At 38.5% G+C, this 15,328-nt stretch overlaps 1 protein-coding gene across 1 annotated transcript in view; it reads right to left on the bottom strand.

The window, feature by feature from the left end:
* Positions 1–671: 671 nt before the first annotated feature.
* LOC112393699 (protein FAM13A-like) overlaps positions 672–15,328 on the bottom strand; it is a 31,058-nt gene continuing 16,401 nt past the window's right edge. The window contains exon 3 of the mRNA XM_024736024.1: positions 672–853. Coding sequence (XP_024591792.1) covers positions 672–853 — 182 coding nt within the window. The remainder of the gene's footprint in view (positions 854–15,328) is intronic.

The following is a 15,328-nucleotide window of genomic DNA, read 5'->3' as shown; positions in this document are numbered from 1 at the left end:
TTAAAGTGTCAGTGGTCTTTCTTTCTCTCTCCTTATAAGTAGAAGGAACATGTCTGATATCAGAGGTATTAATAGGAGAGTTAAAAGCAAAGTCTCTGGTTTACAAGGTCATAGTTCATGTATCAATGATTAAAGAGCTTTAAGGAATAACAGGGAAAACATAAAGTTTTACCAAAGTTCTGTGTCTAGAAATATAACACCTACCAAGGAGACTAGTTTATTTCTGGTCTATTCCTAGAAAGTAGATAAATGTAGCTGAGGTTACATTTTTCTCTCACTGACATATTCTGCTTGTTATTTTCCATCTATTAGCAATGATTTGAACTTTATCACTATTAAAAAAATTACATACTATATCAAACTCCTTCCCTTTTTTCTAATCAACGTTTAAGATTAGATTTATTTAAATGTCCATTTTAATCAAAGTAAAACTCATTTCCAGAATTTTAAATAAGGTTGTTTGAAACATTACAAATTACAGTTTCATAAAAAGGCATAGCTTCCTTCTTCAAAATTGGGATGAAAAAAAAGGCTAAAATGCCCAATACCAAAAATGGAACTTCTCCAACATAAATTGGTTGACTTTTTCGTCTGAAATATGTTTCTACATTGCAGTGATTTCAGGCAGTTGTAAAGGAAAAGGTGATATGTGATGATATTAACAGCAAAACTTACTGAAAGCAACTTGGCCCAAATACAGTGGCGAGATTGTGAACATTCATGCGGTTCTGCACATGGTGCTTGGCTACTTTTGTCAAGAATTGGCAAAGGTACTTGAGGAGGCAGTAGTGGGTGTCTGGCAGCTCTTTTATTAAGGCTCTTAAGCTACTCTCCTGAGCATCATTTCTGTCATCTGGAAAGAAAAAAGAACGAAAAATGTTCTCAGGCATATTTTACAGTAGCAATAACAAAGATACGGTACAATACATTATAACACTTAATTCAGAAAATCATTCCCAGGGACTGAGATATAGCATTATAAAGAGGCATTTTTGCCTTTTCTTTGATCCTCAAGCATTTGACTTTAAAGAAAAACTAACTTATTCAAGACATCCTGAAAACCACAAGCTTTTTATTCAGTGCAGAAAATAGGTTACTATTTCAATTCTGTGTTTTCATGACACATATTAAGATAATGGTTGGGTTCTTATTCATAGTGGAATCTTCCATTTGACTTTTGTCTTCCAGTCTGTTAAAAACAAGAATCTCTTGGTTGAATAAAATTTGATACAAGAGACCTTCCAGGATTACCATGAGTGACACCAAACTTAGTAATCAGGAATCTGTGCACAGAGAAAACTGAAGGAAACTTTTAAGTTTTACACAGCTTTTTAATCGCCCACGTCATATAGTTTAGAATTTGCTACGTGCCTCATACAAAAGCCTAATAACCTTGTATAAAGCCAAAAGTATCCAACGATGTGCCAGAATTCACAGGCAGACGTGTGAAAAGTTCTCCTCAGTTCTCAAAGATTTGTTTGTTTTGTCAATATTTAAATACAGTGAAGTTGCTATCTTAAGTAATTTTGTATACTACTTTCCATCAGAGGAAAATACAAATCTTTTACAGCGAATACTTAAGCGGAATAATGACGATCCATCCTTTAGACGGATGTGTAAGAGAATGAAAATTTAACCCAGTTATATTTAACACACATTGGATTCTTTAATTGAGATAGGCCAGCTGCTTTAGCCAGTCAAGAGTATAAGAAACAGAAAAGTGAAGCAAATAAGATGCAAAGGAAGAGGGCTGACGGTTAACACTGATTAGTCAGCGTTACAAGATACATAGGCAACGTGCCATCACAGGAAACAAAAACACAGAAAACACACAGAAAGTCACAGACTGCTACTGAGTGTCTGCAGAGCACGGGATAAGAATGCAGGCTTGGGAGCCACTTTCTGGGTTAGGATCCTGCTTTAGCCGCCTACTACCTGTGTGGTCTCGGACTCTTCACTAAACTGTTTCCTTATTTGTAAGTGGTAATAGTAACTATCCAGTAGGGTTGTGATGAGGATTAAATGAGCTGACAGTCGTAGAGTACTTAAAGCAGAGTAGTTGACACATACTGAGTGCTATGTTAAGTATTTGTTACACAAACAAAATAACTTTTTGCTTTACCTTCATTAATTTGCTTTTATGAGCACACTGAGGTTTTAGTGAAATGTCTTTTAATATAAACCCTAATCCAAACCTAACCTTTATGAATATTAGAATAAGTGATGCTGTCAAAAATAGCAATGCCGGGCTTCCCTGATGGCACAGTGGTTGAGAATCTGCCTGCCAATGCAGGGGACAAGGGTTCAAGCCCTGGTCTGGGAAGATCCCACATGCCGTGGAGCAACTAGGCCCGTGAGCCACAACTACTGAGCCTGCGCGTCTGGAGCCTGTGCTCCCCAACAAGAGAGGCCGCGATAGTGAGAGGTCCGCGCACTGCAATGAAGAGTGGTCCCCATTTGCCGCAACTATAGAAAGCCCTTGCACAGAAACGAAGACCCAACACAGCCAAAAATAAATAAATTAATTAAAAAAAATTTTTTTAAATATAAAAAAATAGCAGTGCCAAAAATGTGTAGATTTCAATCTTTGGTAGAATCATATTGGAGAACATTCTATTTATGATTAGAATAATTATTTCTTACGGATCACAAACAATGTGATTCAATAAACTATAATGTTTAGGGCAAAATAGATTTCTTGATTCTAGAAGTTTTTCATATTAACTTAAGTTACATTTAAAAAAGAAATCATATCCAAATACTTTGATAATCCATAAAGACATGTGTGGTATGTTGCATATGATGGCATTATTTTCCACTGTACTATGATCTTGCCTACCAGGAATACGTAAGAAATGGAAATAATTAAGTTTGGAGTGATTAAAAATGAACTGAAGGCTACCCATTTCTCATGCCTTTATATCATATAAATATGAACTAAGAGAAAATGCACTCCTATTTGTTTTTTTGTTTCTTTTTTATGGTGACTAATCCAAAGGGAGTCTGGATGCCTTCATGGGTGTGTGCTCTCATTCTAAAATTGTGGATTAATTCCCAGCGTTTCAGGGTACAAGCAACAGCTTTCCAACAGCCTTGACAATGCACCCCTGCCCTTCTTTCTGGCTCTGAAATGAAACCTCAAATCCTACGGCAGGCAATGCATGAAGACACAAGATCAAAAAAATATATTCAGAATAGTTAGGAATTTATGACATCTTTGAAAAAGAAGCAGTACTTTGATCATACTTCTAATATTCTGAAATACAGTGGATAATTTCCCAGGAAATAAAACTGATAAAAAAAATAGGAAGGGGGACATCTATTCAGAGAATCTCCAACTTAACAAAATACCATGAAATCCTTTATGGCATGAATGAAAGAATCGCTAAATATGTTTTCCAAAAGCAAAAATAAATGTGAGGGAAAAAATATATCTATCTCCTTCTAGCCAAGAGCATTTCTGCTGCCTCTGATGGAAGACAGATTCACTGGTTCACTCGCTGGGTAAGGACACGAGTGTCCTCCACTTGGGCGGCTCTGACAGCAGCACGTCACGTTTGGACCTTAAATATTCATAATTTACCTCCTGAATTTGTTCAAATACATCGACAGGGCTGTCAAGACCTTACTTTATTAGCATGACATTTCTACTCGCCTCTTTCCATACGGATTAATTACGTGCTACCGTAATACTGAGAATCTGCCACGTGCACTGCGTTTCCAGAAACACGAGGTAAATATCACCATTATTGTCGGACTACAGCAACCCCCCAGACAAGATCTCCTACACGTAAGATTAATAACTGCTCCACACGTTTAGAGGGGGACTGTGGAAGAATGCCCAGCGTAGCACTCCGTGGGGGAGTGTGGGTATGAATGTGCCTAAGGAGATGCCTTCTGATGTTTTCCAGAAGCAAAATTCATAATAATTATTATTGCTTGCATTACTTTTTGATTCACTGGTACCTAAATATAATAAACAGTGTCATATTCATTCATGTTCTTGCATTTATATTGGTCATGACAATGTCTCCCTCAACGTCTCACAGCATGAACAAGCGTTAGCCATGCTTCTATCTTGGGCACATTGATTCCTAACGCATACTTATGGCACACTATGTGTGATGTTGATCACATGCTGTCTTCGTGTCTGATTGTCTCTAACACCAGGAATAGAGCACTGAACGAAATAAACATCATGCTTTTATTAAGCATATTCTACTTGGGGGGGAGACAGACAAAAATCAAGTAAATTTTTTTGATTTATGCTATGAAGTGCTATGAAGAAACATAAAGCAGGGTCGGGGGACTAAAGCAGAGCGACGCAGGAGTGAGGGACAGCGAGGAAGCCCTCTTAATGAGGTAGTGATTGTGTTTACCTTATCGAAGTCAAGAAGGCCTCTCGGCTGTGGTGACAACCGAGCACAGCTGAAGGAAAGAGCCAAGAGCATTCTAAGCAGCGGACACAGCAAGTGCTAGGGCTCTAAGTGGGTCCTGGGGCTGGGACCAAGGGGTGGAAGGTGGGAGAGTGGTAGGACATGAAATCCAGGGACGCTGAGGGCAGACCACTACAGTCTTACAAGTCATGGGGTTTCTTTTCTCCCCCTATGTCAGGGTTCTGAGCTGTGGGGAGACTTGAAAGGACCACGCTGGCTGCTGTACTGAATCCCAACTGTGGGAGGCATAGCTGAACGCAGGGAGACTCTGGTTAGAGGACCACTGTGACACTCCCAGAGGAGAAAGGCCAGCTGGCCTGGACCAAGTTGCCAGTGGTAAGATGGTGAGACACGGGCAGATTCTGGATTGGGTTTCAGTGTGTCCTGTTTGTTTTACACATGAAAAATATGTGTACGGAATACTTATTCAATCATTCAACAAGTAGCTATTGAGTGACCACTCTATGTCAGGCACAATTCTAAACATTTGGGATACATCCGTAAACAAAACAGAAATCCCTGCCTTGATGGAACTTACATTCTCGTGGATGAGACATTAAGAAATAAACATAGTGACAGGGCTAGAAGAAACTGGGAGTACTGGCCAGGGTGAGGCGGGGTGACTGTAATTATAAGTAAGATTGTCAGGAAGGCCTAGTTGACAATGCATCTGATGTCTGGAGGAAGTTAAAGTAAAAAAAAAAAAAAAACAAAAAACCACAAACTGGCAAATGTAAGCTCCTTCAGAGTTGGAGATTGAGTTTTAAACATCTTTTAAAGCCCCTCAATGCCTGGCATATAAAAAGTGATCAAGAAGTGGTTTTAATAGATCGATACACATTTAAGGCACACTTTTAAGCCACGCAGTAAGACCTAATACTATAGGAATAAAGAGACATCTATATATCAAATATATCTAAAAGAAATGTGGAGTAATTTAGTCCATTTACAGAACTAGCTGGGTCAGGGTGTTACATAGGAATTATACTACAGGGAGTATTTAAATGATAAGAAATCCTTTGGTGGTCAGAGAGGAAGGATACTCGGCGATAAAATTCCACAGAAAGGCCTCAGAAGCAGTGAAGTGCGCCTCTGCGGATGTATTAGAATATTTTAACTGTTTTAAACTTGAGGTTACTTCTAGAATTAAATTGGAATAAAAAATTAGGATGTGTATAATTTATTAATCCAAAAGGCTTAAGAAAACTTTGCAGATGGAATAATGGTTTAATAATTGAAACAGTCATCATTTTCCTTAACATCAATCTTTTCCTAGGACAAGAACTAACTTTTTTCCATTAGTGAAAAGTGCCACTTCAAATTATTCATGTTTCTGAAAAGATTTTCATTGTTGGCCAAATTTGACCCATTTTTTAAGCTCAACCGCAAACAAGAAACTAGCACACAGTACATGTGGTATACAGGTGAACTACTCAGCAGTTGAAGAAGACTGTACCGTAAGAACTTTTGCTCCAGATTAGGTAGCAAACGCTGAACCATGTGACAAGTATTTGCTCTCATTAAAAAGAGATTAGGATCATAATCAGTAACGCTGGACCTACATCACGGGATGGCACCTAACTCTAATCTGGACATTTATCCTAGCGCTTGTCATGTGCTTTGACTTTTCAGTGGCCATGAAGTTATACTGCATTACTATACATACAATCTTAGCCTCAAGGAGAAAAAAAAACAACAACTGGCAAAATGCTAATCTCTACTACGATGTATCTCAGGGCCGTGAGAAGGTCAGCCATTAAAAGAACCAAAATATTTAGCTTCATGGCGCCAGATTCACTGAAGTAGCTTTTTATTTCCTCATTAAGTCTCACACAAGGATTTCTGAAAACCTGCTAATCTATCCGATAGAATAGTGAGCTGCTGCTGACCCTGAAGACGGAGGAAGGTCACAAGCCTGAGAATATGGACAGCCTCCAAAAGTGGAGAAGCCAGCAGGGAAACAGGGGCCGCGGCCTCACAACCACGTGGAACTGAAAACTCCCCCAAACCCGAATGAGCCTGGAAGCAGCAAGAACTCAGACTGACTGACACGTCGGTTTTGACCTTGTGAGACCTGGGGAAAGAAACCAGCTGAGCTTACACACTCCCCACAGAACAAGGAGACGGTAAATGTGTGATGTTCTAAGCCACTACATTTCTGGTAATCTGTCACAGCATCAATAGGAATCTTAGGCAGCCCCAGCTAGAGATGACTAGACTGAAAGAGAGAGATTAATTAACTCTTCCATGTTCACACAGCTACCACGTAACCGAGCTGCAACTCAGATCCCGGCAGTCTGACCTCAAGAGCACGTGATCTGATCGGTGCGCTCCAACAAAGCTCGCCGTTACTAGCATCATTATTACACAGCACCTAGCAACTGTCTCAGACATGAAAATATTTAAGAAATGTTTCTTGAGTCAACAAATGAACAAGCAAAATTGGTGAGGAGTCGGGGGTGGGAATCTTCATTCATTTACAATCAATTATAGCTTCTTAGGTCCTGGGGAGTATGCGGGGAACAGCATATTAATAAAAGCCTACAAGAGTGTCAGGTCACAGAATGTTTTATACAACATGTAAGAATAAACAAAACACGAACTATATTTCTTTCTAAATACGCATTCACAGAAGAATGGGAAAAATAATCATAAAACACCAGCTACCCTGGATTGGCCTGAATCTTACCCCCGCATTTCATTCCTCAGGAGTGGAATCGCTTCTTTAGAGTGACGAGAAGTTTATATACATAATTATATCTTATGATTAATGGAATTGGTATTTTTCCACGTAAAGGGAGAGGTTATATTTTTACAGCTCTCTCACAACCCTTGCCCTTGACAACGTTCTCAGAAGCCTCATGCAAATTTCTCAAAGGGCAGGATGATAAAGTGACTAATAAAAATTAATATATTACAGCCTATTCTTAGAAGCTATTAATGAAACGACAAATCTTATCATTCTGATTAGCTTCTGCAAGATGCAGAGGTGTGTTTATTGCCAAATTAGCTGGTATCTACACTGACACTCCCACTCCCAGAAGGAACCCACACGTTACAGCAAAGGCAAAGGGCGCAGAAGAACAAAGAGTTAGGTTCACATTTCAGTCCTATAGCCAAAACCTAACTCTCCATGACACCTAAGTAGTAGATCAACATATCTTTTCTGTGGGCATCCACTGAGGGCTGAATGCCTGTCAGTGGGGACAAAGACATAGATTAAAAATATAACAAGCAGGCTTCTCTGGTGGCGCAGTGGTTTGGAGTCCGCCTGCCGATGCAGGGGACGCGGGTTCGTGCCCCGGTCCGGGAAGATCCCACATGCCGCGGAGCGGCTGGGCCCGTGAGCCATGGCCGCTGAGCCCGCGCGTCTGGAGCCTGTGCTCCGCAACGGGAGAGGCCGCAACAGTGAGAGTCCCGTGTACCGCAAAAATAAATAAATAAAAATTAAAAAAAAAATATATATATATATATATAACAAGCATGTAAAATATTCTATCTAAATATCAAAACTAAGAGCTCACATCTAGTCTAAATGTTAGACACAAGCATGTAACAGCTGAAGAACCTGTTTACAATGTGGGAATGTCTGTACACAGGAGCATGGGAAAAAACGTCATAGCATATAGGAGGGGGAGCCTCCCACAATGATGCTAACCTTCAACAGTACTAGCAATATCCCAGCCAATAAAACTCGGCTTTCTCCATAAATCTAGTGCTATATTAAGCGAGCAAAGTACAGTAAATATGTAGTTTCAGTGCAAATCATACCACTCCTATTCTATCCACCCTCCACTACTGATCCAGCTGACACCTGTGCTCAGCTGTAAGTGGACTGGATCGGTTTAAGTCACAGGACACCAAACCATCAAGCCCAGAGCTATTTAAGACTGCTCTGGATGTCTTCTCCTTCCCCTTAAGTCTTCAAATTGTTTATGGACTCAGCGTAAAACTTGACTATGCCCATGGGCTCAGCAAAGCAGGGCTTCAGGACATATGTTCAGGACATAGCTTAACTCAGTTCAGGTAGAGATACAGGTGTCTAGCAAGCTCGTCACTTGGCATCCCTTCAAACTGATATTCTTTACACAAATTTTCAATATTTTATGTGAGTTGATTCTACTGATACAAGTTGTTTTACTTCTTTTTTAAATAACTCATTTGTTGGCTGTTCTCTCTTTCCCTCTTCCAGCTCAATCTAAACAAGACCTCCTCACAAAAGCATTCATGCAAAATGCAGAATTTATTGAGGACTTCACTCGGTTTGCAACAATTTGTTTCAAAAATCCCCAACAGACATTATCTTCTTGGACTTGGAGCTGCTGGGTCTCTCTTTTTCCTCTTCAAGCCCATAATCTTCATGCTATTACAAAACTCTACTGTCTGTACTATGAGGATAATGAAAATAAAAAAACACAGACAATAACAGGTATTATCAACAATGTAGAGAAATTAAAACTTCCATTCATTGTTGATGAAAACATAAAATAGTGCAACTACTTTGGAAAACTGTTCCTTAAAATGTTAAAGTCACCATTTGACTCAGCAATTCCACTCCTAAGTAGATACCCAAGAGAAATTAATACATATGTCCACACAAGAACTTGTACACAAATGTTCATAGCAGCATTATTCCTGTTAGCCAACGGGTGAAAACAACCCAAATGTCCATCAATGGATGAGTGGATAAATACAATGTAGTATAGTCATACAATGGGCTATTACCCAGCCATAAAAGGAATGAAGTACTGATGTATGTTCCAGCATGGATGAACCTTGAAATTTATGCTAAGTGAAAGAAGACAGTCAAAAAAGACCACATACTGTGTGATCCCATTTATAAGAAATGGCCATGATAGGAAATCTATATAGGTGGAAAGTAGATTAGTGTTTCTCTAGGGCTGGTAGCAGTGGAGGGGGGAAGTGGGGAAGGAATGGGGAGTGCCTACTAATGGCCTTGGAGTTTCTTTTCAGAGCGATAAGACTGTTCAAAAACCAGATAGTACTGATGACTGCCCTCTATGAATACACAAAAACCACTGAATTGTACACTTTAAAAGGGTCAATCTTATGGCGTATAAATTGTATCTCAATAAATAGGAAATTCTGTTGGCTCTAAAATCCAGTGTAGGAAAAAGTTAGATGAGAACTCTCAGTTAAAGATGAGTTTATATACTAAATGGGAAGGAAATCCAAAAAAGAAGGGATATATGTATATGTATGAGTCACTTCGCTGTACAGCAGAAAGTGACACAGCAGTGTAAAGCAGCTATACTCCAATAAAAATAAAATAAATAAGCTACAAGGATATATTGTACAGCACAGGGAATACAGCCAATATTTTATAATAACTTGATGGAGTATAATCTATAAAAATTTTGAATCACTATGTCGTGCACATGAAACTAATATAATTTTGTGAATCAAATATACCTCAATTTTAAAAAGTAGATACATTTAAAAAAAAAGAAACGAAACTGTCAAACTGTTTTCCAAAGGGCTGTACCATTTTTACATTCATACTAGCAGTGTGTGAGAGCTCTACTTCCTTTATATCATCACCGACACTTGTATGGTCAGTCTTAATTTTAGTCATTCTGATAATGTGTAAGTGGTAGCGCATGGTGGTTTTAATTTGTACTTCCCTAATGACTAATGATGTTGAATAGATTTTCATTTGTTTAAAAAAAAAAAAGTATATATAGTAAAAAGTGAAATGTACTTCCAGAAACATGTACCCATCCACATAGAATATTTTTAAACAATCACCTCAATAATAATACATATCAGTCATTTATCATGTACCAAAAAAAAAAAATGAGTTTATCTACTTTTCCTCTTAATAACTCACTAAAATGACAAGAATGTAAGGTATAAGCCATCAATCAAGGATAAAGAGAACACGGTTGAAAAGACAAGGTAGATGAAAGATTTCAGTGTGTGTGTAAGTTTACATACACACATATTCACGCACGTACCTCAAGACCAGCTGTTCTAATGCAGAATAACTTTGCTCAGTCATGACCTCTTTTCCCAAATTTGCATAATCCCACTCACTACCTAATACTACCTCACAGTATCAAAGGTCCTTAAGAGGAAAATATTTATATGCATACTCAGCAAACAAACGATCATCTAGCTATCAGGATCTACAATCTTAGAGATTATAGGGGATTATAAACAAGAATGAGGCTTTTCCTGTCACATGGATCTGGATGGAAGCAGAACCAAACTGGAATATCATCAAAATGTATAAAGTCATGTGTGGAAACCTGGGTGGGTCTCCTGGCACCACATTTCTCATTTATTCCAGTGGAGGGTTCACACATCTGACTGACAGCTGGGGCAGATATGCAAATGGCAATGCTTTCTGCTCTGAGTTTAGGTCTTTATCCAGAAAAAATGCATAATTTATATATTTGGCATTGCTTATAGAAAACCTAAAAAGCATATACTGAAAATGGAAAGGGCTTAAACTTGGAGTTTAATATAATGATTCTCTTTTTCATAGAAACAAATTTGTGAGGGTTGAATAATTTTGAAAGAAAAGGAACTCAGTAAGAAGGAATGAACCTAGGGAAGGAGACATTTCATATGCTTCCTCTGGAGCTCACACTACCAAAGGAGTAATGACTTAAGAATTAGTATTATAAAGCACCGAGCTGATCCCCCTGTGCTATGCGGCTGCTTCCCACTAGCTATCTACTTTACGTTTGGTAGTGTATATAAGTCCATGCCCCTCTCTCACTTTGTCACAGCTTACCCTTCCCCCTCCCCATATCCTCAAGTCTGTTCTCTAGTAGGTCTGTGTCTTTAATTCCTGTCTTACCCCTAGGTCCTTCATGACATTTTTTTTCCTTAAATTCCATATATATGTATTAGCATACGGTATTTGCCTTTCTCTTTCTGACTTTCACTTTGTATGACAGACTCTAGGTCTATCCACCTCATTACAAATAACTCAATTTTGTTTCTTTTTATGGCTGAGTAATATTCCATTGTATATATGTGCCACATCTTCTTCATCCATTCATCCGATGATGGACACTTAGGTTGTTTCCATCTCCTGGCTATTATAAATAGAGCTGCAATGAACATTTTGGTATATGAGTCTTTTTGTATTATGGTTTTCTCAGGGTATATGCCCAGTAGTGGGATTGCTGGGTCATATGGTAGTTCTATTTGTAGGGGTGGGATAGGGAGGGTGGGAGGGAGGGACACGCAAGAGGGAAGAGATATGGGAACATATGTATATGTATATCTGATTCACTTTGTTATAAAGCAGAAACTAACACACCATTGTAAAGCAATTATACTCCAATAAAGATGTAAAAAAAAAAAAAAGAACTAGCATTATAACTAGCCAACATCTGCATAGTACTTTAAAATTTGCAAGGCCAAACCACTCAGCTAACGTCAAACAATACAAGTGGCATTATGATACATATCCATAGAATAGATACAAGACAGCCTTAACTCAAACTTATCTAGTGAATACCTCACGTAATGAAGAAAACCAGCACAAGGCTCAAGCACAAGTCAGTGTACGAAATTAGATTTCTTTACCATTAGGCTCTGTACTGATTAAAATGGCATTACTAGGGTGGTTTTCTTAAGAAAAACAGATGCTGTCTACATTATCCAATGCTCATAAGCTAAAATTCACAGGTACTTAACTCTCACATAGTGTTTGAACAGCCGCTATTGTAAAATTCTATCCCATTTAAAATCAAGTATGCGGGGGGAGGCCAAGGAGAATGTCCATCTAAAGAGACGAACTGATCACATATTCTTCCCAAGACCCCGCTAAAATGACGGTAAAATGATGTTTAAAAAGTAGAAGCGCCCGCAAGCAAAAAAAGAACAGCAGAGAAGACAGAAGGGGATGAGATTTCAAAGCCATTTGGAAGTGAATGCGAGTGACTGAAAACAGACAGGCTGTTCGAAAGCCCAGCAGGCTCCAGGGAGCTTCCACCACCCCGAGCACCCAGGCACGCATGCCGGCAGGCAGGAGTGCTGAAGTTTAGGCTCTTCATAATGTCAGTGTATTCCTGGACATCTGAGATAGCTAAGGGCTAGAGCAAGGAACACAGTTGAAAATGTAAAGATTAGTGAACATGTGCTGAGAACTAACGGGTCCATTAGCTTACTTCCCATGTCCCTCCCACTCCTGCCCTTGAGGAACTCAATGGTTGAAGAGAAAAATATGTCCACACATTGACATTTGTGAGTCCCCAATGAAACAGCTAGATTTCTCTATGTCCCCACTATCTAATCTTCCTGAAGTGAGGTACACCAGTAGACAAGCCCACCGGCCCACATTCAAAATGTTATTCCTAAATCACAGTAGCCAAAGATGTTCGTATGTTTGAGTAAAGAGATACAAAAAGAAATGTAAGGGGGAGAAAACCAAACCGAAAACAAAGAAGCACATACCACCAAAAGCCTTATTTGTATCTCAGAAAGAATAAGAATAGAATGCTATAAAACAGAGTACTTTGAAACAGAGCATAAATATGTTGGCTATTAAAATCGAAAAGCTAAAATTCAAACAGACAAGGTTGGAAAATAAAGTTGACTAAACTTCACAGAGAACAGACTTAAAAGAAAATTATCAAACCTCTAAAGGCACAATAAAAGATAAGACAGGTACATTTCCAAGACCAAAGGACAATATTTTCCAGGTTGAAGGAATCTGCTGAGTGTCTAACACCATAGTTGAGAAGGGACTGCAGGGAACAGCAGGTCCAGGAAGACTGGTGTGGGAGGCTCAGGGTGACACCTACTACTGGGGGAGAAGCAGCAAAAGGGCCAAAGAGGAATCGCCCCAGAAATAAAGAACTGATAAATTATTTGATGTTTTGAAAAAAATAGGTAATGGTGGATTTGTTGGAGCAATTTGAAAAACACTGCAGATATGTTTTCATTCACGTAATTTTCTATAAACCTAAGACAAATATTAACATCAGGCAACGCACCTCACACAGGCACACACCCTCACACAGTCTTAACAAGGTAAAAATTAATTATGAATTCAGCTAAAATTACGATAGAACGATACTGGAGTAAGTAACAATGTAATAGCTAATTCTCATTGCCTCGTAAGTGGAGGCAATGAGATAATGACTGAAAGTGAGAGATCAAGATAAAACATTATATTATCAAACGGAAGCAAATACCAAAAGAACAACTAGGTAAGTGAAAACTGATTGGCTCTGGGAAAGAAAATTAAGGGCTGCCAAAGGGTGTGTAGGGGTTTTCTATAAAAATCTTTTAATTTTATTTGATTTTTTAAATAAAACCATATGCATGTATTAGTTTGACAAAAATATTTCTTTAAATAAAGGAAAATATGTCAAAAGCAATAAGATGATGAATTTTATTAAGAGTAATAACATCACTTAACAATGTGCCTCTTCAGTGTTTGATTAATAACATTACTGACAAACCACCAAACCCAATTATATTAACCACCCATTCCCCCCACCTTCCTGAACACACACTCTATGCTCACTGCTGAAATCATGTACCTGTTTTCCAAACACCTTTGCTCCTGTAATCCTTTCTTCCTAAAATGAACACCATCTGTGGGAATTCTACCAGCCCTCCAAAGCCTAGTTCAAGTACTAATTCCTTCTTCCATAAACCCTCCTTCTCATCTGACTTAGAAATGATTCCTCGCTGTCAACCCCACTTTATTCTGTGTATCCCGGCTCTCTGTGTACGAGTTCTAGTTCCCTACTAAAACTGTAAGCCCATTGTTGACAGGACAGTATCCTACTTTTCTATGTGATCAATAAAATACCAAACAATGCCTTCACCTCAATTTAATAATTGAAAAATTTCCAATCACTGATTTAACATAAAAAAAGTCCTGTACTATATATAACAGGCCATATTTGCAGGTTTATGCTTTCATTAAAATTATATAAAATGTTTTTAAAAATAAAAATTGATAACTGGTAGCCATTCCAAAAATATTCCCAAATGAATTTCTGGAAGATATTGTCCATATTGTGTGATTTACCAGCTCAACCAACAATCAAAAGTTTAAGTAGTTTCAATTAACTTGGGCAAGAATTTTGAAATCTTCATTTAACTCCAAACTGGAACTCATTGTGTCCTTTTTCCTTCCTCCTCCTTAATCATTAGGCAGGTAGGTGCACTTATTCTTCTGCAATTTTTTTTTTTAAGAGACAGGGAAGTTAGGATACAGAAAGGATAAAGAAATCAATTTTAAGGTTAAAGTGGAAAACTTGAGGGAAATCACACTAAATGGTTTGTCTTTGTATAACTAAGAAACCAAGGGGTGGAAGTGAGGGTTGAGGATAAATTGGGACATAAGCACACGGAAAGAAGACTGCATTCGAACTATGGATGCCTGTGTCTCATCTCTAGAGATGATGACTTAATTGGCGTAGGATGTAATGATCTCTGGGATTTTTCAAAGCTTCCCAGATAATTCTTCTGGGCTTCCACAGTTGAGAAGCACTAACTTAACATTTATTAAACATATATGACTGACACTGTTTTAAGTGCTTTAATGGATAAACTTATCCACAACAAACTCAGGAAGTAAACACTACTATGAACAAACTACTACAACAGTTAGGGAAACTAAGTGTGGTGGTTTCACAACGTCCACAAAGTCTGACACTTCTTCCTTCAAAAGATGGTGCCTAATTCCTCTCCTCTTGAATATGGGCCAAATTAAGGACTCACTCCTAATGCACACAATGTGGGGCAAATGATGCTATTTGACTTCTGGGGCTAGGTCATTGAAAAGATAGCTTCCATCTCTCTTGATGTGCTCACTCTGGGGGAAGCCAGCGACATGTTATGAGAACACTCAAGCAGCCATCAGGAGAGGCCCATAGAGAAAGGAGCTGAGG

This window comes from Neophocaena asiaeorientalis, unplaced genomic scaffold, assembly GCF_003031525.2.
Source record: "Neophocaena asiaeorientalis asiaeorientalis breed wild unplaced genomic scaffold, Neophocaena_asiaeorientalis_V1.1 scaffold7, whole genome shotgun sequence".
NCBI lineage: Eukaryota > Metazoa > Chordata > Mammalia > Artiodactyla > Phocoenidae > Neophocaena > Neophocaena asiaeorientalis.
The sequence above is the reverse complement of the archived record's forward strand: the minus strand, read 5'-3'. Positions and strand labels throughout refer to the sequence as shown.